The 22,244-nt window shown below is 45.4% G+C and overlaps 1 protein-coding gene across 4 annotated transcripts in view; it reads left to right on the forward strand.

Annotated features, from left to right (window-relative positions):
* LOC119968715 (1,4-alpha-glucan-branching enzyme-like) overlaps positions 1–22,244 on the forward strand; it is a 707,296-nt gene that overhangs the window by 76,696 nt on the left and 608,356 nt on the right. For all 4 annotated transcript variants that reach the window (XM_038801318.1, XM_038801319.1, XM_038801320.1 and 1 more), the window contains exon 2: positions 21,393–21,562. In XM_038801318.1, coding sequence (XP_038657246.1) covers positions 21,393–21,562 — 170 coding nt within the window. The remainder of the gene's footprint in view (positions 1–21,392; positions 21,563–22,244) is intronic.

Consider the following 22,244-nt stretch of genomic DNA (forward strand, 5'->3'; position numbering starts at 1 on the left):
GGATTGTATTCACTGGAGTTTAGAAGAATGAGGAGGGATCACATAGGAACCTGTGAAATTCTAACAGGACTAGACAGAGTAGATGCAATAACCATGTTCTTGATGTTGGGGGTCTCCGGGAATCAAACTTGGGACCCTGGAGCTGTGAAGCAACAGTGCTACCCACTGTGCTACCATGGTGCCCACCAGTCAGTTGTGAGCTCACTGAAGCTGTGACCAGAAGTCAAGCAGTTTGTCCTCACTGCAGTTCAGTTAAAAGGGATTAACAGTCTTCAAAGTAGTGTAGAACAAGGGGGAGTTGAAACGAGCTGAGAAACAGCTTCTGACAAAAATACAGCCAGAGTTTCTGCATGGTTCTGACAGGATTCAATTGTCTTTAAACCAGTGTTCGATTCCCGGCTTGGGTCACTGTCTGTGCGGAGTCTGCACATTCTCTGCGAGATATTATGAGCCTAGTCAAAAAGAAAAAGGAAGTGTTTGGCAAGGCTAGGAGACTGGAACACACAAAGCAAGTGTGGAATATAAGGAAAGTAGAAAGAAACTTAAGCAATGAGTCAGGAGGGCTAAAAGGGGTTACGAAAAGTCATTGGTCAGCAGGACTTCGGAAAATCCCGAGTTTTCTTTCTACATATATAAAGAACAAGAGGGTAGCCTGGGAGCGGGTTGGCCTACTCAAGCACGGGGGAGGGAATCTATGCGTGGAGCCAGAGGAAGTGGTGAGGTATTAAATGAGTACTTTGCGTCAGTATTCACCAAAGAGAAGGACTTGGTGGATGAATCTGGGGAAGGGTGTGTAGATAGTTTGGGTCATGTTGAGATCAAAAAGGAAGAGGCCTCGGGGGTCTTGAAAAACATTAAAGTAGACAAGTCCCCAAGGCCTGATGGGACATAGCCTAGAATAGTGAGAGAGGCAAGGGAGGAAATTGCTGGGGCCTTGAGAGAAATCTTTGTATCCTCACTGGCTGCAGGGAGGTCCCAGACGATTGGAGAATAGCCAATGTTGTTCCTTTGCTTAAGAAGGGTAGCAAGGATAATCCAGGCAATTACAAGCTGGTGAGCCTTACAATGGTAGGGAAATTATTGCAGAGGATTCTTCAAGACAGAATCTACTCCCACTTGGAAATAAGTGGACATATTCGCAAGAGATAAGACTGTTTTATGAAGGGGAGGTCGTGTCTCACTAACTTGATCAAGTTTTTCGAGGAAGTGTCGAAGATGATTGATGCAGGTAGGGCAGTGGATGTTGTCGACATGGACTTCAGTAAGGCCTTTGACAAGGTCCCTCATGGTAGACTGGTACAAAAGGTGAAGTGACACGGGATCAGAGGTGAGCTGGCAAGATGGATACAGAACTGGCTCGGTCATAGAAGACAGAATGTAGCAGTGGAAAGGTGCTTTTCTAATTGGAGGGCTGTGACTAGTGGTGTTCCACAGGGTCGGTGCTGGGACCTTTGCTGTTCGTAGTATATATAAATGATTTGGAGGAAAATGTAACTGGTTTGATTAGTAAGTTTGCGGACGACACAAATGTTACTGGAATTGCGGATAGCGATGAGGACGTCAGAGGATACAGCAGGATATAGATCGGTTGGAGATTTGGGCGGATGGATGGCAGATGGAGTTTAATCCGGACAAATGTGAGGTAATGCATTTTGGAAGGTCTAATACAGGTGGGAAATATACAGTAAATGGCAGAACCCTCGAGTATTGATAGGTAGAGGGATCTGGGTGTACAGGTACACAGGTCATTGAAAGTGGCAAAGCAGGTGGAGAAGGTAGTCAAAATGGCATAAGGCATGCTTGCCTTCATCGGCCGGGGTATTGAGTTTAAAAATTGGCAAGTCATGTTGCAGATTTTTAGAACCTTAGTTGGGCCACACTTGGAGTATAGACTTCAATTCTGGTCGCCACACTACCAGAAGGATGTGGAGGCTTTAGAGAGGGTGCAGAAGAGATTTACCAGGATGTTGCCTGGTATGGAGGGCATTAACTATGAGGAGAGGTTAAAGAAACTCGATTTATTCTCACTGGAACGACGGAGGTTGAGAAGCGACCTGATAGAGGTCTACAAAATTATGAGGGGCATGGACAGAGTGGATAGTGAGAAGCTTTTTCCCAGGGTGAAAGACTCAATTACTACAGGGCATAGGTTTAAGGTGCGAGGGACAAGGTTTAAAGGAGAAGTACGAGGCAAGGTTTTCACACACACGGTGTCGTGAGCCTGGACGCAGCCAAGGGAGGTAGTGGAAGCAGCTATGGTAATGACTTTAAGGGACGTCTTGACAAATACATGAATAGGATGGGAATAGAGGGATACAGTCCCCGGAAGGGTTGGGGGTTTTAGTTCAGACAGGCAGCATGGTCAGTGCAAGCTTCGAGGGCCGAAGGGCCTGTTCCTGTGTTGTAATTTTCTTTGTTCTTTGCCTGCGTGGGTTTCATCCGGGTGCTCCAGTTTCCTCCCACAAGTCCCGAAAGTCGTGCTTGTTAGGTAAATTGGACAATCTGAATTCTCCCTCCGTGTACCCGAACAGGCGCCGGAGTGTGGCGACTAGGGGATTTTCACAGTAACTTCATTGCAGTGTTAATGTAAGCCTACTTGTGACAATAATAAAGATTATTATTATTACATTTTTCCTTTTCAGATAATGATCCGATTCCCTTTTGAATCCCTGGATTGAACCTGACCCCACCATAATCGCTCAACGTGTGAATGATTATTTATAATGTTGCCATTGCTTCTTTTGACAATTTACTTTCAATGTACCTTCAATAGGGGCTGGTTTAGCTCACTGAGTTAAATCGCTGGCTTTTAAAGCAGACCAAGCAGGCCAGCAGCACGGTTCAATTCCCGCACCAGCCTCCCCGGACAGGCACCGGAATGTGGCGACTAGGGGCTTTTCACAGTAACTTCATTGAAGCCTACTCGTGACAATAAGCGATTTTCATTTCATTTCAATCTGTGCCCTCTGGTTCTTGATCTTTCTGCAAACGGGAACAATTTCTCCCTGTCCTCGCCCCTCATGAGTTGGAATACCTCTATCCAATCTCCTCTCAACCTTCTCCAAGGAGAACAGTTCCAACTTCTTTATCGATCTCCCTCATCCCTGGAACTATTCTCGTGAACCATTTCTACAGCCTCTCTAATGTCTTCATCATTCCTATCATGTAGTGCGCAGAACTGGATTCAATACTCTAGTTGAGGCTGAACCATTGTTTTACAGAGGTTTTAACATAACTAACAAACATATGAATTAGGAGCAGAAATGGGCCACTTGGCCCTTTGAGTCAGCTGTTTGGTAAGATCTGGCTGATCTGGTTGTAACATTAACATCATGTTCCTGCTTACCCTTGATAATCTTTCACACCCTTGTTAACCAAGCATTTGCCCAGCTCTGCCTCAAAAATGTTCAAAGGCACTACTTTGAGCACCTTTTGAGGAAGAGCTTTCCAAAGACCCAGAGAAAGTTCTCTTCCTCTGTCTTAAGAACCTCTTATTTCTAGACAGTGACCCCTGGTTCTAGATTCTCTGATGAGATGAAACATCATCTGCACATCTACCTTGTCAATACCCCTCAGGATCTTTAAAGTTTTGTCAAGTCGCCTTTTACTCTTCTAACCTCTAGTGAATGCAAACCTAACCTCTTCAACCTTTCACACAACCCATCCATGCCTGGTATTGGTCTAGTCGACCTTCTCTAAAGTTCTTACAATGCATTTACATAATTCCTTAAATAAGGTGGGCGATACTGTACACCAGAGTTTTTCAAAGTGCGGGTCGCGACCCGGCAGGTGAGTCGTGAGCGGATGTCGGGAAGGTCGTGAAGTGATAGGTTGCGGCATTCCTGTGGTGGTCCCGATCCCGGGAGAAGCACCCAATGGTTGCGACTGGCATTTAAATTGAGAATGGTGGCCGTTACCAGCTTTAACATGAGGACGAAATGAGGCCGTGTGCAGTCTTCTGGCCATAAGCAGCAACAGTGTGAAGGTCAGCACGCCTTGCACATACGCTTGATATCAAGCACCCTATGTCTCTGTGCATTTTGCGTGAAACCACGCAGGAGAGCTTTTGGATTGGATTGGATTTGTTTATTGTCACGTCTACCGAGGTATAGTGAAAAGTATTTTCCTGCGAGCAGCTGAAACAGATAATTACATGAAAACAAAAGAAAATAAAAAGAAAATACATAATAGGGCAACACAAGGTACACAATGTAACTATGTAAACACCGGCATCGGATGAAGCATACAGGGTGTAGTGTTAATGAGGTCAGTCCATAAGAGGGTTGTTTAGGAGTCTGGGAACGGTGGGGAAGAAGCTGTTTTTGAGTCTGTTCGTGCGTGTTCTCATACTTTTGTATCCCCTGCCCGATGGAAGAAGTTGAAAGAGTGAGTAAGCCGGGTGGGAGGGGTCTTTGATTATGCTGTCTGCTTTCCCAAGGCAGCGGGAGGTGTAGATGGAGTCAATGGATGGGAGGCAGGTTCGTGTGATGGACTGGGCTGTGTTCACGACTCTCTAAAGTTTCTTGCGGTCCTGGGCCGAGCATTTGCCATACCAGGCTGTGATGCAGACAGATAGAATGCTTTCTATAGTGCATCTGTAAAAGTTGCTAAGAGTCAGTATGGACATGCCGAATTTCCTTAGTTTCATGAGGAAGTATAGACGCTGTTGTGCTTTCTTGGTGGCAGCGTCGACATAGGTGGACCAGGAAAGATTTTTGGTGATGTGCACCCCTAGAAATTTGAAACTGCTAACCATCTCCACCTCAGCCCCTTCGATGCAGACACGAGTGTGTACGATACTTTGTTTCCTTAAGTCAATGACCAGCTGTTTAGTTTTGCTGGCATTGAGGGAGAGATTGTTGTCGTTGCACCATTCCACCAAGCTCTCTATTTCCCTTCTGTATTCTGATTCGTTGTTCGAGATGTGACCCACTACGGTCGTGTCGTCAGCAAACTTGTAGATGGAGTTGGAACCACATTTTGCCACGTAGTCGTGTGTGTACAGGGAGTATAGTAGAGGACTAGTATTGAGGATTATCTTGGGGGGGTGTTGTTGTTTTCAAGCTGCTAGCAAGCAAGGCAAGAGGGCTGTGAAGATGAATTGTTTTATTCCGAGGAAGAGATGGCCAGAGACACAAATAGGCAACGTGCCGACTGGCCAGGATCTCTCGCCTGAATCTGCTGGAGAAAGCTGCACAGGACAATCCCTGGCAGGACAGCAAAATGCTAGTGTTTGCTCTGTAAAGAGCTTCAGGGCTTCTGGTGAACAGCAGCAAAGAAGAAACTTAACTGGAGAACAAAGCAGGACAAAGATGATTTCTTGAAGTACGGTTTTGTTAATAGTGCCAACGTAAATAAGGATGCAAAGCCCATGTGTGTTACATGCTGGGAAATACTGGCAAATGAGAGAAGTTTCAGATTTTGAAAGAGAAGTGGTGGGTGAAATATTCCTTTCGAGGTTAAGACACCAGAGTCAGTTATTAACTTATAGCTGAGTCCAAATGAAAAGACTACGCTGCTGTGCCCCACCTCTGACAACACATTAAAATCACGCCAAAGGTCCATAAGGCTGTCTGCATTTTGGAATAGCATCTCCCAGGAATATCCAGTGCTGAGTTAAACAAGCATTTTGTTGCTATTGTCCTTCACGATGACCTACGTGTGCAAGGTTGGATTTTCCGTCCTGATATGCACATTACTCTCTCCTCAGGTGAACCTTATTTTTGAAATTAATTTGGACTAGCCAATTCTTTTTTTTCCAATTAAGGGGCAATTTAACGTGGCCAATCCACCTACCTTGCACATCTGTTTTGGGTTGTGGGGGTGAAACCCACGCAAACACGGGGAGAATACGCAAACTCCACACGGACAGTGACCTGGGGCCGGGATCGAACCCGGGTCGTCAGTGCCGTGAAGCAGCAGTGATAACCACTGCGCCTCCATCCTGCCTCTCCTGTGAACCTGATTGGGAGTGAGATCGTGAGAACCAAGCAGGCGCGATGGTTTAGCTCAGGGGACTAGACAGCTGTTTGTGATGCAGAACAAGGCCAGCAGCGTGGGCTCAATTCCCTTACAGCTGAGAATTCTGAATTCTCCCTCTGCGTACCTGAACAGTCGCTGGAATGTGGTGACTAGGGGCTTTTCAGAGTAAGTTCATTGCAGTGTTAATGTAAGCCTACTTGTGACAATAAAGATTATTTACTTTACTTCTGCATTAAGGGTAAGTGAACGTGGCGTGGGTCGCGATGGTCAAAGTTGGCAAAAGTAGGTCCTGGGAAAGGAATGTTTGAAAAACACACTGCGGTACACAGTGTTCCAGATTCGAGCTCTCCAGTGCCCTGTACAACTCGAGCATAACCTTCCTACTTTTGTAATCAATTCTCCTCACAATAAACGGTAACGTTTTATTAACTTTCCTAATTACTTGCTGTACCTTCATACTAGCCTTTTGAACCTTCTTGCATTTATTCTCTTTATTTCTATTTATAAAGCTCAGGACACTGTACGTTTTATTAACGACTCTCTCAACCTGTCCTGCCACCTGCAATGATTTGTGTGTGTATACAGTTGGATTATATCGGCACGTACGCTTCCTATGAGCCTGCTCCCACCTCTCGCCATTTAACTCTCATCAGAAACGCCTGCATTTATAGAGCATCTTTCACAACAGCACCACTTCTCAAAGCTCTTTACTTTGATGTGTGCTCACTGTTGTAGTATTGGAAATGTGTAGACAACACCCTTCGACAAACAGAAATGTGGTAATGACTGGATAATCTGCTTTGTGATGCTGGCTGAGGTATAAATGTTGGTCAGGACACTGGGGAAGGAGATCCCTGCTTTTTGAAATAGTGCTGTGGGGCCTTTTACATCCACCTGAGAGAGAGCAGAGAGGACCTTGGCCTCATGCCTCATCCAAAAGACAGCATCATGGACAATACAGCAGGCCTTGAGGACTGGAGGGTCAGTCTGGATTGTGGGCTCACGAGTGACTTGGTGATGAGTGTGCTGCACAGATTCATGGTTGACATACAACATGCTACCAGACTACCAGTACTCACTTCCCTGAAAGTGTAAGCTATAATTTTGTTTGGGATGCAAAATTCTCCTGGTGATTATGGGGGAGTGGTGTGATAGTGGGTAGGGGCTCCATCTGGGGTGGTAGTGGGTAGGGGGGTCTTTCTGGGACATTTCCTGCTTTGCCCGACACCACCAGTGGCGCAATGAATTTGTCTTTTTTCTTTTTCCCTCTGCCGTGTCATCTGACTGAGTTTGGTGAATCATGGGAAAATCGCAATGTGATTCAGGTCAGCGACACTTCAAAAAACAGCCTTCATTTATGTAGCATTTTTAACACGGTAAAACAACCCAAGATGCTTCACAAGAGTGTGACCAAACAAAACACTGTGCGTTTCAATACCCCCTGATGCCGTGCATTGAATTTTCTGGCATTTCAGTACTGGACAGTATGTAGTTATTTTGGTTTCCCAGTTTAATTAAAAAAAGTCATGCAGGTTTGTTTGATCCCTGATGTCTTACCTAAATTGCTAAGGGCCTCATTAATCTAAACAGCTGCAATTTCCTCCATTTCGGGAAGGAAATTCTGCAGTGTTCTGTTTGTGAATTCTGTTTGTCTGGTATCTTGTTAATTTAAGTGAATCTCTGTAGACATAAATGAAAGGATGTTTGCATCTGTCAGGCACATATTTGTTTTCCAGATCAGATGATGAGAAATCTGATAAACTGTTACAGTTTGTGTGACTATCCCTAATTGTATTTCCAGATGTGATCTGTTTTCAAAACCTCACTTCAAAAGAATTAAAAGGTTAAAAGCTATAATTTTAGTGTTGCGCTTCTGAATTCTGATAAATGGTGAAGCAAAGGACCCAGTTATATGAGGCTAACCTTGTGTACCACCAAACTTCAAAGATGTGAACTTGCTACCTGAAAGTGGCAAGGGGTAGCATGGTGGTTAGCATCAATGCTTCACAGCTCCAGGGTCCCAGGTTCGGTTCCCGGCTGGGTCACTGTCTGTGCGGAGTCTGCACGTCCTCCCCGTGTGTGCGTGGGTTTCCTCCGGGTGCTCCGGTTTCCTCCCACAGTCCAAAGATGTGCGGGTTAGGTGGATTGGCCATGCTAAAATTGCCCGTAGTGTCCAAAAAAGTAAGGTTAAGGGGGAGTTGTTGGGTTACGGGTATAGGGTGGATACGTGAGTTTGAGTAGGGTGATCATTGCTCGGCACAACATCGAGGGCCGAAGGGCCTGTTCTGTGCTGTACTGTTCTCAATAAATTCATTTTTGGCAGTAAACGGTTTGGTTTTTCCAAGAGGAAAGGTTAGTATGTGATCATTCTTTTTCTGATGGCTGGTTCACCCATGAATTAGAACATAGAACGTACAGTGCAGAAGGAGGCCATTCGGCCCATCGAGTCTGCATTGACCACATTAAGCCCTCACTTCCACCCTATCCCTGTAACCCAATAACCCCCCTAACCTTTTTGTTTTTGGACACTAAGGGCAATTTACCATGGCCAATCCACCTAACCTTCACGTCTTTAGACTGTGCTTCTATTTCTTGGTTTTCCCATAGTACAGCACATGTCCAAAGCTGTGGCCAGGCTGACTGGGCAGTGCAATCACCTTCAATGATGAGCTGTGTTGTTCACCTTGCCATTTGTGAATTGTTCCTGGTACCTACTGTCTACTGGAGAGGGCTTGTTGTCTAATCACCTCGCGACCTTCGTTCTTGGGAACAGAGAGCTTTGAAGGTTTAGAACATAGAACAGTACAGCACAGAACAGGCCCTTCGGCCCTCGATGTTGTGCCGAACTTTGTCCGAAACCAAGATCAAGCTTTCCCACTAAGGTTTGTTCAAGATGCTGATGGAAGTTTGAAACCGAGCCAAGAACCAATTTAATGGTTGATCTAGTAACCCAACAGCAGAGCCAGGATGTTCCCTGTGTGCCTCATTGAATCCTGGAGGAGTCAACTTATTGATGAGTACTGGAAATCCTTCCATTTAACTTTCTAAATGAGTGTTCCAATGGGTGCTCACTCTTGGCTATATTCAACCAATTTGGACGGGCGATGGGATCCAAAGTAACCGTGCAGTGGGTGAGAAGATGGAGTCAAATGCAGAGGATAAACCAAGCAGGTCCAGTGGACAGAGCAGACAGGGGTATGATAAGGCGCAAGACTGATGAACTCAGTGTTGATCAGCACGTGGAATTATGACATTATTGCAATCACAGAAACTTGGTTGAAAGAAGGGCAGCAGATTAACTTCCGAGGGTATAGAGGTTTCAGGCGTGATAGAGAGGCTGGAAAAAGAGGAGGAGGGATTGCAGTATTGATTCGGGACAACATTTTGGCAGTGCTCAGGGATTAGAACATAGAACAAACAGTGCAGAAGGAGGCCTTTCAGCCCATCGAGTCTGCACCGCCCTATTTAACCCTCACTTCCACCCTATCCCCGTAACCCAATCTAACCTTTTTTTTTATGGTCACTAAGGGCAATTTATCATGGCCAGTCCACCTGACCTGCACGTCTTTGGACTGTGGGAGGAAACCGGAGCACCCGGAGGAAACCCATGCAGATACGGGGAGAACGTGCAAACTCCACACAGACAATGACCCAGCGGGGAATCGAACCTGGGACCCTGGCGCTGTGAAACCACAGTGCTATCCACATGTACTACTGTGCTGCCCACAGTCAGTTCCTCAAATTAATCCAAATGGGTAGAACTTAGTAACAAAAGGGGCGATCGCATTTCTGGGAGTGTATTATAGGCACCCAAACAGTCAGATAGAAGGGCAGATGTGTCGGCAAATCTCTGAGAATTGTAATCAGGTAATAATTGGAGATTTCAACTCCCCAATAGTAACTGATTTGTCAAAATGTGAAATGCTGAGAGGGGGTGGAATTGTTAAAATGCACTCAGGAGAGGTTTTTATGACAATATAGAAAGCCCTACCCTGGCCCGGGTGGGGGTTTTTGGGGGGGGGGGGGGGGGGGGGGGGGTGCGGGACGGTGCTGGGTCTAGTTTTGGGGAATGAAGCAGTGCAAGTGGATGAAGTTTTAGTGGGGAAACATTTTGGAAACTGTGACTATAACTCCATACCATTTAAGGTAGTTCTGGAAAGGGACAAAAATAGATGAGAAATTAAGGTTCTTATGTCCAAAGTTATCTGGGAGCAGCTACTTGTAGGAAAATCTACATCAGACCCCACGGCCAACATGTTCCCATGATGGTAAAGAGTGGGAGCAATAAATCCAGGAACCCTGGATGTCAAGGGATAATCCAGCATTGGATTAGAAAAAAATAGGGAGTCTTATGGCAGATATCTGGTGGAAGCCCCAGAAGAATATAGAAACTGCAGGGGTTACTTCAGAAATAAATTAGTGGAGTGAAGAGGGGTGCTTAAATAGCACTGGTGGGTAAAAGAAAGGTAAATTTGAAATTTTATAAGTTATTGATCGTAGGAGGTTGATCAGGGTAGAGCCTGTTCGGGACCAAAGTGGCAATTTGTGTGTGGAACGATAAGATATAGGTGAGGTTTTAAATTAGCACTTTGCATCTGTGTTCACTGCCGGGAAGTATGAAGTAGATCTATAAATCGCTTAACATTGAGAGGGAATTAACAGTTTATAAAAAAAAAAAAATTTAGAGTACCCAATTCATTTTTCCAATTAAGGGGCAATTTTGCGCAGCCAATCCACCTACCCTGCACAATCTTTGTGTTGTGGGGATGAAACTCACGCAGACACAGAGAATGTGCAAACCCCGCACGGACAGTGACCCGGGGCTGGGATCGAACCTGGGTCCTCAGTGCCGTGAGGCAGCAATGCTAACCACTGCACCACCGTGCTGCCCTTAATTAACAGTTTTAATGGGCCTAAAAGTGGGTAAATTCCCCGGGGCAGATGAGATGTATCCAAGGTTGCTGTGGGATGAGATTGCAGCAGCTCTGACAAAAATGTGAAATCTCCTCTGGCCACAGGAGAGGTGCTTCAGTGATAGGGAAACTACTGGAAAAAACTAAGGGATAAAATTAAGGCAGTGGCAAGGATTAATCTAGGATAGTCAGCATGGTTTTGTCAAAGCCAGGTCATGGGTGTGATTCTCCAAGCCCGCGTCAGGTTAGAGAATTGCCGGGGGCAGGGGAAATTCCCGGCACGCTGCTCTGATGCCAGGCCGCCGATTCTCCAGTGACTGGAGAATCGGTGCCATTCACGCCCCCGATTCTTCGCGTGCGACGGGTTGAACTCCCGCTGTGTCCTGCTGGCGTGATTCTAACCTGGTACCACCCGGCAGGAGCTCGGACCCGCAGCTGCTGTGGACGTCATGGTGTGGGGGGGGGGGGGGGACACACCTCCACGGGATCCAGGCCCGCGATTCTGCGCGGCCCGCTGTAATATTCCTGACACGTTGCTCTGCGTCGGCGCGGAGTTGGCAACCACGCACATGCACCGGCGCTGAGACGACTGTTGCGTGCATGCGCAGACACGTGCCGGCAGTGCAGGGCCGCATTTTGGCGCCGGAGCAGCACGCAGCTCTTCAGCGCCGTGGTAGCCTCCTGAACAGCGGTGAATTGCTGGGCTTGGAGGTCCGTTGACACCGGCGTACACCACTCCGGTGGTTACGCCAGTGTCAACACTTGGCCGGGATTTCGGAGAATCCCGGCCCATGTCTTACAAATTTGATTGAAATTTTTGAGGAGGTGACTAGGTGTGTAGATGTGGGTAGTGCAGTAGATGTAGTCTGCATGGATTTTAATAAGGCTGTGTCCAGTGGTGTTCTGCAGGGATCGGAATATTGGAATTATTAAAAGTAAGTTCGCAGAGGACACACAAATTGGTGGTGTGGTAAATTGTCAGGAGCAAGGCCTTAGTTTACACGATGGTACAGGCAGGTTGGTCAGATGGGCAGAAGAGCAGCAAATGGAATGTGACCAAGAAAAGTGTAAGGTTAAGCATTTTAGGACGACTAATGAGGCAAGGGAATATACAAGGAATGGTTGGACTCTAGGAAGTGCAAAGGACCAGAGGGACCTTGGTGTGCATGTTCACAGATCTCTGAAGACAGCAGTGCAGGTAGATAAGGTGGTTAAGAAGGCCTATGGGATTCTTGCCTTTATCAGCTGAGGCATTGAATATAAGAGCAGGGAGGTTATGCTGGAGCTGTATAAAACACTGGTTAGGCCCCAGCTGGAGCACTGTGTGCAGTTCTGGTTACCACACTATAGAAAGGAAGTGATTGCACTGGAGAGGGTGCAGAGAAGATTCACCAGAATGGTGCCTGAGCTGGAGCGTTTCAGCTAACTGAGACTGGATAGGCTGGGGTTGGTTTTCCTGGCGCAAAGAAAGTTGAGGGGGAACCTGATTGAGTTGTACAAAATTCTGAGGGACAGAGACAGGGTGGATAGGAAAGAACTTTTCCCCCTTGGCGGAGGGGTCACTAACCAGGGGCCATAGATTTACGGTAATGGTTTCGAGGAGATGTGAGTATGGTTGGAATCTGGGACTCACTGTCTGAAAGGGTGGTAGAGATGGGAACCCCCGCAACTTTTGAGAAATATTTAGATGAGCACTTGAAATGTCCTTGCAGACAAGGCTACGGACTAAGTGCTGGAAAATGGGATTAGAATAGTTCGATGTTTGATGGTCGGCATGGATGCGATGGACCAAAGGGCCTTTTTCCTTGCTGTAAAACCTCTGATCCCACAGAAGTACAGGAAAGTCCTACCATGGTTGTTCATGGTGAACTGTCTCTTTCTGATTGAACTGGGCATACCAACTCCAAATTTGGAGCAGTGGGTAGTCTGTTCAGCCCCTCGAGCCTGCTCTCCCATTCGATAAGATCATGGCTGATCTGATTGAGACCTCAACTCGACTTTCATGTCTACCCCACCACCCTTTGATTTCCTCGTCAGTCAAGAATCTATCCAATCAGCCTTAAAAGTATTTGATGATCCTGTCTCCACTGCTCGCTGAGGAAGAGACTTTCACAAAATTCTCACCTCTGTCCGAAATGGGAGACCCCTTATTCTTACGGATGCAGCCCAAACTGCGCAACATTTCCTTGTAAGGCAACCCCTTCATCCCATGAGTCAACTGAGTAAACCTTTTCTGCACCATTTCAAATGCAGTTATATCCTTTCTTAAATAAAAAGCCCCAAACTGTATGCAGTACTCTAGATGTGGTCTGAGCAATACTCGGTACAACTGGCAAAGCTTCATCTCCTACACTCCTCTTGCAATAAACACTAACATCCTATATGTCATCCTAATCACTTGCTGTACCTGCAAACTAATTTCTTGTGATTCATGTATCAGACCACTCAGGTCCCTCTGTACCACTTTGTTCTGCAATCTGTCTCATAGAACATAGAACAGTATAGCACAGTACAGGCCCTTCGACCCACGATGTTGTGCCAACCATTTATCCCAATCTAAGATTAACCTAACCTACACCCCTTCACTTTACTGCTGTCCATGTGCCTGTCCAAGAATCACTTAAATGTCCCGAAAGACTCAGATTCCACCACCTCTGCTGGCAGTGCATTCCACACACTCACCACTCTCTGTGTAAAGAACCTACCTCTGACATCCCCCCTATACCTTCCTCCAATCACCTTAAAATTATGTCCCCTTGTGTCAGCCATTTCGACTCTGGGGTAAAGTCTCTGGCTATCCACTCTATCCATGCCTCTCATCACCTTGTACACCTCTATCAAGTCACCTCTCTTCCTTCTTGGCCGAAGGGCCTGTACTGCGCTGTTATGTTCTATGTTCTTCTTTCCAGTGAGAAAAGCCCCAGCTCCCTCAACCTTTCTTCATAAGACATGCCCTCCAGTCCAGGCAGCATCCGGGTAAATCTCCTCTGCACTGTGTCCGAAGCATTCACATCCTTCCCATAATGAGGTGATCAGAATTGGACACAATATTCCAAGTGTGGTCTAACCAGGGTTTTATAAAGCTGCAGCAAAACCTCGCGGCTCTTAAACTCAATCCCCCTGTTCATGAAAGCCAACACACCATACGCCAGCCTAACAACCCTATCAATTTGGTGTCTTTGGGATTCCCAAGCCTCGTCTGTCATCCTGAGCACAATCTCTCCAGGTCTAATTAAATCAGGGGTATCTCGAAAATTCTTGTCTTTGTGGAATTCTAGCTTTGGAGACTCTTAACCCACCCCACTTCCAGAAACCTTTTCCCTCACTCTGTAACCCCTCACTCCTTCTCCTCCTCCCTGATAAACGCTTTATCTCCCCCCCCCCCCCCCCAATCCCGATCATCATCTTTCCCCTCCATTTCCAAGAAGCCTCTTTTGCTGCTTCCCTGACTTTTAAAGGCCTTTTACAAACAATGCTTTTGACAGTTTCTTCTAACTCTCCAATTACTGGCTGCTACCTTCTTCTGTGAAGCCTTCATCCTCTAAAGAACCTGCAATGTTCACAATGCTCAGGAGTTGCATAAATCCAGTTGTTAAATGTGATTTCCATTTTCTGGCATAATGTATTGGTTCCAATTATTTAAACAGCACATTAAGAGTACTGCTGTTTGTAAGTCTCCTCCATACATTACCACAAACCACTGCATTTATGTCACTCATACAACCTTTTAAATTCCATGCCACCGTGCTGTAATGTGCTTTGTTCATGTGCTCCAAGGACAGTGCTATAGAGTCGATCTTTATTTGAATTTAAACAGCATTTTTTAAAAAATCTGTCATTTAAGTAAAGACTCTTGATTGATCAGTAACGTGCTCGTCCTTGAAACTGGTTCTTTTCAATCTGGTTGTACTCTAGCTTTTTCATTCATTACTGAAGTACTGTAAAGGTTTTTTCCCAGCTGCAAGTCACACCGCTGCCACAATAATGTTGCGGCAAAATATTTTAACTGTAATTGAGCTTAATGTGCCTTTCAAATTTGTACCTGTTAACATGTGAATGTGGAGCAGTAGGAGGCCACTCGGCCCCTCTAGCCTGTTCCACCATTCAATAAGAATGGTAACTTCAACCCGCATTCCTGCCGAGCCCCAATAATCTTCCACCTCACCCCCTTTGTTAGCCACTTCTGCCTTAAAAACATTCAGCCTCTTGATATGGGCCAGGGCTTATAAACTCAAGTGTATTATGAAGTTCGTCTGACCTATGACTTTTTTGTTGAATTTGGTTAGGATGAGCAGAAGAGCCTTCACTACAGATGTGATTCATCAGACTTCTTAGACACTTTTATCAAAACAAAGTTTATTATAAGAATGTAATTAATATATATGTTAACTACAATCTATATAAAACACTTAGCAAGAATTTATCAATTACAAACATAAAGAAAACACAACAGCTTCAGTAATCTATGTATATAACTCTGGATGAATCCCCCTTAGCTGTTCCAATTCAATACAAAATCCAATAAACCGAAACCCGTTTCAAGGGCGTGGCCCAGCACACTGCAATCTCATTTTAATGGGACTGGCCCTTTCCCTGACATCCACCCTCCCAACCAGCAGATTCAAAACTCCTTCCGGAAAGCAACTCTTTATCTCCAATGTGCTTTCAGTTCCCTGGAACAGCTTTTAAAATGAAAACAGGGAAACACTGCTTTTTCCTTCTGCAATCCAAAGCAACAAACCGAAACTGAAACCCAAAAACCTGACAGCCACAGCCCAGCTCCACCCACAAAAATGACATCACTGAAGCCGTGCTACGAGTCATGTGGCAAGACCAAACCTTTCGTAAAGGGACACTTGCATGACGCTCTGCTTCCACCATCTTTTGAGGAAGAGCATTCCAGAGTCTCATGACCGTCGTCAGGGAAAAAAGTTCTCCTCATCTGTCTGAAGTGGGAGACCTGTTATTTTTAAACAGTTTTGATTTGATTTGATTTGATTTATTGTCATATGTATCGAAGTACAGTGAAAAGTATTTTTCTGTGGCCGAGGGAATGTACACAGTACGTACATAGTAGACACAAGAATAATCAACAGAGAACATTGACAAATGGTACATCAATAAACAGTGATTGGTTACAGTGCGGAACAAGGGGCCAAACAAAGCAAATACATGAGAAGGAGCAGCATAGGGCGTTGTGAATAGTGTTCTTACAGGGAACAGATCAGTCCGAAGGGGAGTCGTTGAGGAGTCTTGTAGCTGTGGAGAAGAAGCTGTTCCTATGTCTGGATGTGCGGGTCTTCAGACTTCTGTACCTTCTGCCTGATGGAAGGGTCTGTAAGAAGGCAATGTCTGAATGGGAGGGGTCTCTGATAATGCTGTCTGCCTTCCTGAGGCAGCAGGAAGTGTATACGGAATCAATGTGGGGGTGGCAAGCTTGTGTGATGTGTTGGGCTGAGTTCACCACACTCAGTAGTTTCTTGCGATCTTGGGCCAAGCAGTTGCCATACCAGGCTGTGATACAGCCGGATAGGATGCTCTCTATGGCACATATGTAGAAGTTTGTGAGAGTCGATGCAGACATGCTGAATTTCTTTAGCTTCGTAGGATGTAGAGATGTTGTTGGGCTTTCTTGACTGTTGTATCAACGTGAGTGGACCAGGGCAGACTGTTGGTGATGGTAACCCCCAGGAACTTAAAGCTATCGACCATCTCCATTTTAGAGCCATTGATGCAGGCAGGAGTGTGTGTCGTGCTGCACTTCCTGAAGTCGATGATCAGTTCCTTGGTCTTTCCGACATTCAGAGAGAAGTTGTTTTCGGTGCACCATGCAACCAAGTGATTTATCTCCCTCTTGTAGTCTGAGTCGTCGTTGTTTGAGATACGGCCCACCGTAGGGGCTGGTTTAGCTCTCTCAGCTAAATTGCTGGCTTATCAAGCAGGCCAGCAGCACGGTTCGATTCCCGTACCAGCCTCCCCGGACAGGCGCCGGAATGTGGCGACGAGGGGCTTTTCACAGTAACTTCATTGAAGCCTACTTGTGACAATAAGCGATTTTCATTTTTTTCATTTTTCACAGTCGTATCATCCGCAAACTTCTATATTAAGTTGGAGTTAATTGGCCTTTGATCATGTGCTCTGCTTAACACTGATTGAAGAAAATTAACACCCTGCTTTTCCTGAGCCCATTAGAGGGTGCTTATTTTCAGCTGAGCCAACGAAGGAGTTGATTCCACTCCCTCTTAACATACCTTCAAATACCTTCGCATCAATATTGGATGAGGCTGGAAATGTAAGCGCATCCAAAATTTTGCTTCATTTATTCCAACTTGCACCAAGTTCAGGCATCACCCCTGTGGTCGCTGACCTATATTGGCTTCTGGTTCAGTAGTGTCTCGATGAAAACATTCTCGTTTTTGTTTTGAAATACCTCCCAGACCTGACCCCTTCCCCTTCTCCGGCCGTACAACCTTCCAATATCTCTGTGCACCTTCAAATTGTGGCTTTGTGTGCAGCCCCCCGCCCGTTTCCATCGCCCCACCAATTGTAGCCGTGCCTTCAACTGCCAAGGCCCTGAGCTCTGGAATTCACTTCTGCTTTCTCTCCCTCTCTACAAAAACACCCACCTCTTGGACAACCTTTCGGACCATTCCTTACAGCTCTTTTTTTTTGGCCCACTGCTAATTTCTGTTTTCCGTTTCTTTTCCTGGTCGGCACCCTGGAAGATTTTACTAAGTTATAAATGTGAGTTGTCAAAGCGGGTTTCCTGCTGGGAATCCATGTCATTGTATTTCTGATTAACTCCTCATGTCTTTTGACTTGTGGAGAGAATTGAATGAAGAAATTTGGTTTGCAGAATTTTGCTGTATTTCTTTACTTCAATATGGATTGGTACAGTTGACTTGTCATTCAAAGATGCTTAATTCCAAATATTTGATTCCTTTTTGTGTACTTGTCTTGTTATTTATGTTGTTCAATTCAAGTTACTGGACAATTTGATAGTTTTCAAAGCAGAAACACCGCTTTGAATTATCGGCAGTGGACAGCAGCCAGGACTGGGTTACCCCAGGCCCTTGCTAATTTCACAGATCAGGACAGAGCAGGGATATGGTTCAGCATTCTGTGTGCTGTGCAAGTCCATGCTCGTCGTTGACTGGATGTGCTTTGGGTTGAGCCTACTGTTGTTCTACCATGGAATCTTTGCATGTTGCTGCAAAGGAAGGGGCCATTTGGTCCACTGTGCCTGTGCTAGCTCCTTGAAAGAGCGTTTTTTGTAAGGAACTTGTATTTATTTAGCACTTCTGTTTTTTAAAATTTAGAGTACCCAATTATTTTATTTCCAATTAAGGGGCAATTTAGCGTGGCCAATCCACCTACCCTGCACATCTTTGGGTTGTGGGGGTGAAACCCAAGCAGACACTGGGAGAATGTGCAAACTCCACACAGACAGTGACCCGGAGCCAGGATTGAACCTGGGTCTTCAGTGCCTTAGTGCTAACCACTGCGCCACTGTGCCGCTCTATTTGGTTCTCGTACCTCCGCTCTTTCCCCATCGCCCTGAAACCTTTTCCCTTTCAAATGTAATTTACTGACATACTTCAACATCAGGATATTTCTGTCACGTTAATTGTTTTAACTTGTCGTGCTGTAGAATCGCATAATGGCTCATTGTTCCTGAACGACTTCCTATGATGTTGCTCAGTCTGAGCCTGGGGTTTAACCACTGATTACTGTTACTGAACAAAACAAATTTAATTTGTACAAATCTGAAGAAATAAACGAGCTATGAAATCGCAGTTTGGCAGTGAAATGGTTAAGAACTTTTTTCACGCACAAAGCGACTGGGACATGCTCCGCAGTGTCCCAGCCATTGCCCATCTGAGAGCAGGCCATGTCCCGCCGAACCTCATCAAGGTCGGCCTGGTACTGGGTGACATCCCCCAGCGAGGCAGATATTCTGCTGAGACCCTTAGCCATGGCCGTCACTGATTGCGTGGTGGCTTGGATACTTTCATTAATGGCCACAACTGGCAGGGGGGCTTCATTCAGCGCTGGGGGCTCTGTGAGCAGGCTGTCCGGGGTGTGCGAACGGCGAAGGGGGGCACTATTTTAGCAGTCTGAGTCCGCCTTGGAGCACAACGCGGCCACTGCAGGCCCCCGGCCGTGCGCTTGTTTGGCCTCACAACCGGACGTGCTGAGGGCCGTATTGGTAGCTAGAGCTGCGAGCTCCACACTGCTTCCTTGCTAGCCCCCAGCAAAATAGTGAAGACCACCGTTTTCACGCCGGCATGGTGAATTCGCCTCCAAAACGGAATCCAGTCCCTGGCATTTGCAATGCTAAGTTGGAGGAGGAGATTTGAACTCCACTGGAGATGACCCTGGGCTTTGGCAACACTGAGAATGGTCCACTGGTGTCTTTATTTATTCCTTCATTTGGTACATAAGGGCCTCACTTGCAATGCTATTGCCCATCCCTAGTTGCCCTTGAAGGTGGTGGTGAGCCACTTTCTTCAACCAGTGTCCAATTGGTGTAGCTGTTGAATGTGCGGTTTTTGGATTTTTACTGAGATGACGAAGCGTGGTGAGGCTTTTTAAAATCATGAATACGTGACTCGGTGGGGGGAAGGGGGGTGGGGGGGGGGAACTTACAGGTGGTTGCGTCCCCAGCCATTAGCTGGCCTTGGTCTTTTAAGTGGTCGGGGTTGCAGGTTTGGCAGGCACTGTGAAAGGTCTGGAATTGATTTGTTGCAGGGCGTCCTCTCGATGATACACACTCCTGCTGCGCTGAAGGTGCAGGAAGGGAATGTTTAAGTCTGGAAAATCGAGGCTTGGAGGTGATGGTGTTTCTGTGTACTTGCTGCCCTTGCCTGTTTACCTGTGTGCACTGTGGTTCTGGAGGTCCAGTTCACAGAATCACATCATTGTTACTGCTCTGAAGGAGGCCATTTGCCACATTATGCCTGCAATGGACAATTGTGTCATTGCTTGAGATACTTTGCTTGGTACAAAATACTAGCTTTTCTATCTGCAATATTACGCTGTTTGACACAACTATCTTAAAATAAATATCAGTGGCTGTGCAATTTCAAAGCCTGGATACCTTTTACACTTGTTTACAATTGATATGGGAGCTGAAATGTTTCTACATCTTTTCAAAATGAGCCACACTTTATATTGGGAGATTTGATCTTAAACCAAGAAAACCTACACACAGTTTGATTGTATAAGAATAAAACTGCACCGGTAATACTAAATAGGTGAGAAATCCTTCACATCTTTAGTTTGAAAGGGCAGTCTGCAATAAAGAAAAACTTTCATTCCTTTGGCGCAATTCGTGATCTGGGACAGATACCCCAAAGCACCACATAGCAATGAAGTGGTTTTGAAGTGTAGTCAGTGTTATCATGAAATGAAAGCAGTAGCTAATTTACATGCAGCAAGATCTCACTAAGACAGCACCTCTAAGACAACACTCCCTGAATGGTACACTGGAGTGTCAGCTGAAATCTTGTGCTCAAACTCTCTGAACCCACAACCAAAGAGTTCCGAGTTCCACCCACTGAGCCACGTCCGACACTTGCAATTAAAATTCAAAGGTTTTAAGGAAATTGCTCTGTCTTTGCGCGACAGCCGGGCTTGGGACTTGACAATGGCAGCAGCTGACTATCGCAAAACAAGCAGGTTCATTTCATTTTCCTAAGTTAGCATTGCCGTGAGCCACTATCCCACCGTTCAATCCTTATTTCTCCACTGCCACCATCAATCTAACTATGATTCTGAATAATGTTTTGCTGATGGAGATTAAATCATGCCGGAGACTGGTTACAACCAATAGGACTCAATGTTCTCTGAGCCAAGGTTTGCTGAGGCTGTGTGGAGTCCTGAGAGATGAGATTGAATCTGGAGCATTCCAAGCAAGTCTACCTGTCAGAAAATTACAGAAAGTGTGTTGGAACGGAGGCTTTGCAGCGACATGGATCCTGAATTTAAGCATCATTGTTGCTGTCACTTGAAGTTAATTGCCTCTTGGGCACTGTGTTTTGTCAGTCAATCCTGTGTTGTACTCTCTCCACGAGGGAATAAATCGCTTTGCTGATCATGCTATTTGATACTTGGAGGGGAGGGAGTTCCCTAGTCTGTGGAAAAACTGAAACTAAGATACTTTCCACCCATCACTGAGCTTCTTTCCTCTTCTTTCTCTTTGCTTGAGAGACGTTCTTCTGGTGTTGCAGAACCCAGGCACCCATCGATTCCCTTTACTTCCCAACCCACTGCCCGCTATTGCTTTGCCATTCACCTTGTGTGCACCTGCCGCTTGAATGTAGCTGACTTATTTAACCACAGAAATATCATCAACCCAAACCCGATATCTGCAATTGTATCCGATTTTGAAAAAAAACTACAGCTCCCATTAATTACCTTTTGCAGTTTTACCTATTGCCATGGCCTGTGACTTTCTCCACGATCTTAATATATTTCTTTCTTTCGTCCCCAAAGGTATGATAAATTTGTAAGTTTGGCAAAAAGTATCGAAAAGAATGAAGGAGGTCTTGAGCAGTTTTCTCGTGGCTATGAGTCCTTTGGCGTCAACCGACAGGCTGATGGTGGAGTTTATTGCAAGGAGTGGGCTCCAGGAGCAAATTCTGTGTGTCTGGTTGGAGATTTCAGTAAGTATTCACTGTCCATGCAAACCTACTTTTACTTGATCACAACAGTATAACGTCTGACAAAAATAAAATACAGCCGATGCCGGAAGTCTGAGATATAAGTAGAAAATGCTGGAAATATTCTGTTGCCTTTCTTGTATTGGGGATGCCAGCGTTGGACTGGGGTGGGCACAGTAAGAAGTCTTACAGCACCAGGTTAAAGTCCAACAGGTTTGTTTCAAATCACGAGCTTTCAGAGCACTGCTCCTTCATCAGTTGAGTAAAGAGGTGGGTTGTGTAGTGACCTATGTATTTAATAATACATGATCGGACTATGTTAAGCAAGTACAGGCAAATGAACACTAGATGGCCTCACTATCAGGACCGATATAAATGTTTCCTGCTCTTTCTTAATGTGTCAGGATTGCAGAGAGAACAGAAGTGAGAAAGCTAGAGAGAAGTTATTAGTTATCAGAGTTTTATATCAAGTTATTTAATAGTTAATATTCAACAGTTGTTTCTTTGTTTTACTAGTTTAGTATTAAGTAAAAAGAACTCACAAGATTATTTTATATTACTTGATAAATTACTTAATAATTACTGGAAGATTACGGCTATCATTTAACAAATGGCTAGATTAGGCGAGTAATATTTATATTCCCTATCGTAATATAGCAGATTCCACAACCACATATTATGCTTA

The sequence above is a fragment of the Scyliorhinus canicula genome, chromosome 7, assembly GCF_902713615.1.
Source record: "Scyliorhinus canicula chromosome 7, sScyCan1.1, whole genome shotgun sequence".
Classification (NCBI taxonomy): Eukaryota; Metazoa; Chordata; class Chondrichthyes; order Carcharhiniformes; family Scyliorhinidae; genus Scyliorhinus; species Scyliorhinus canicula.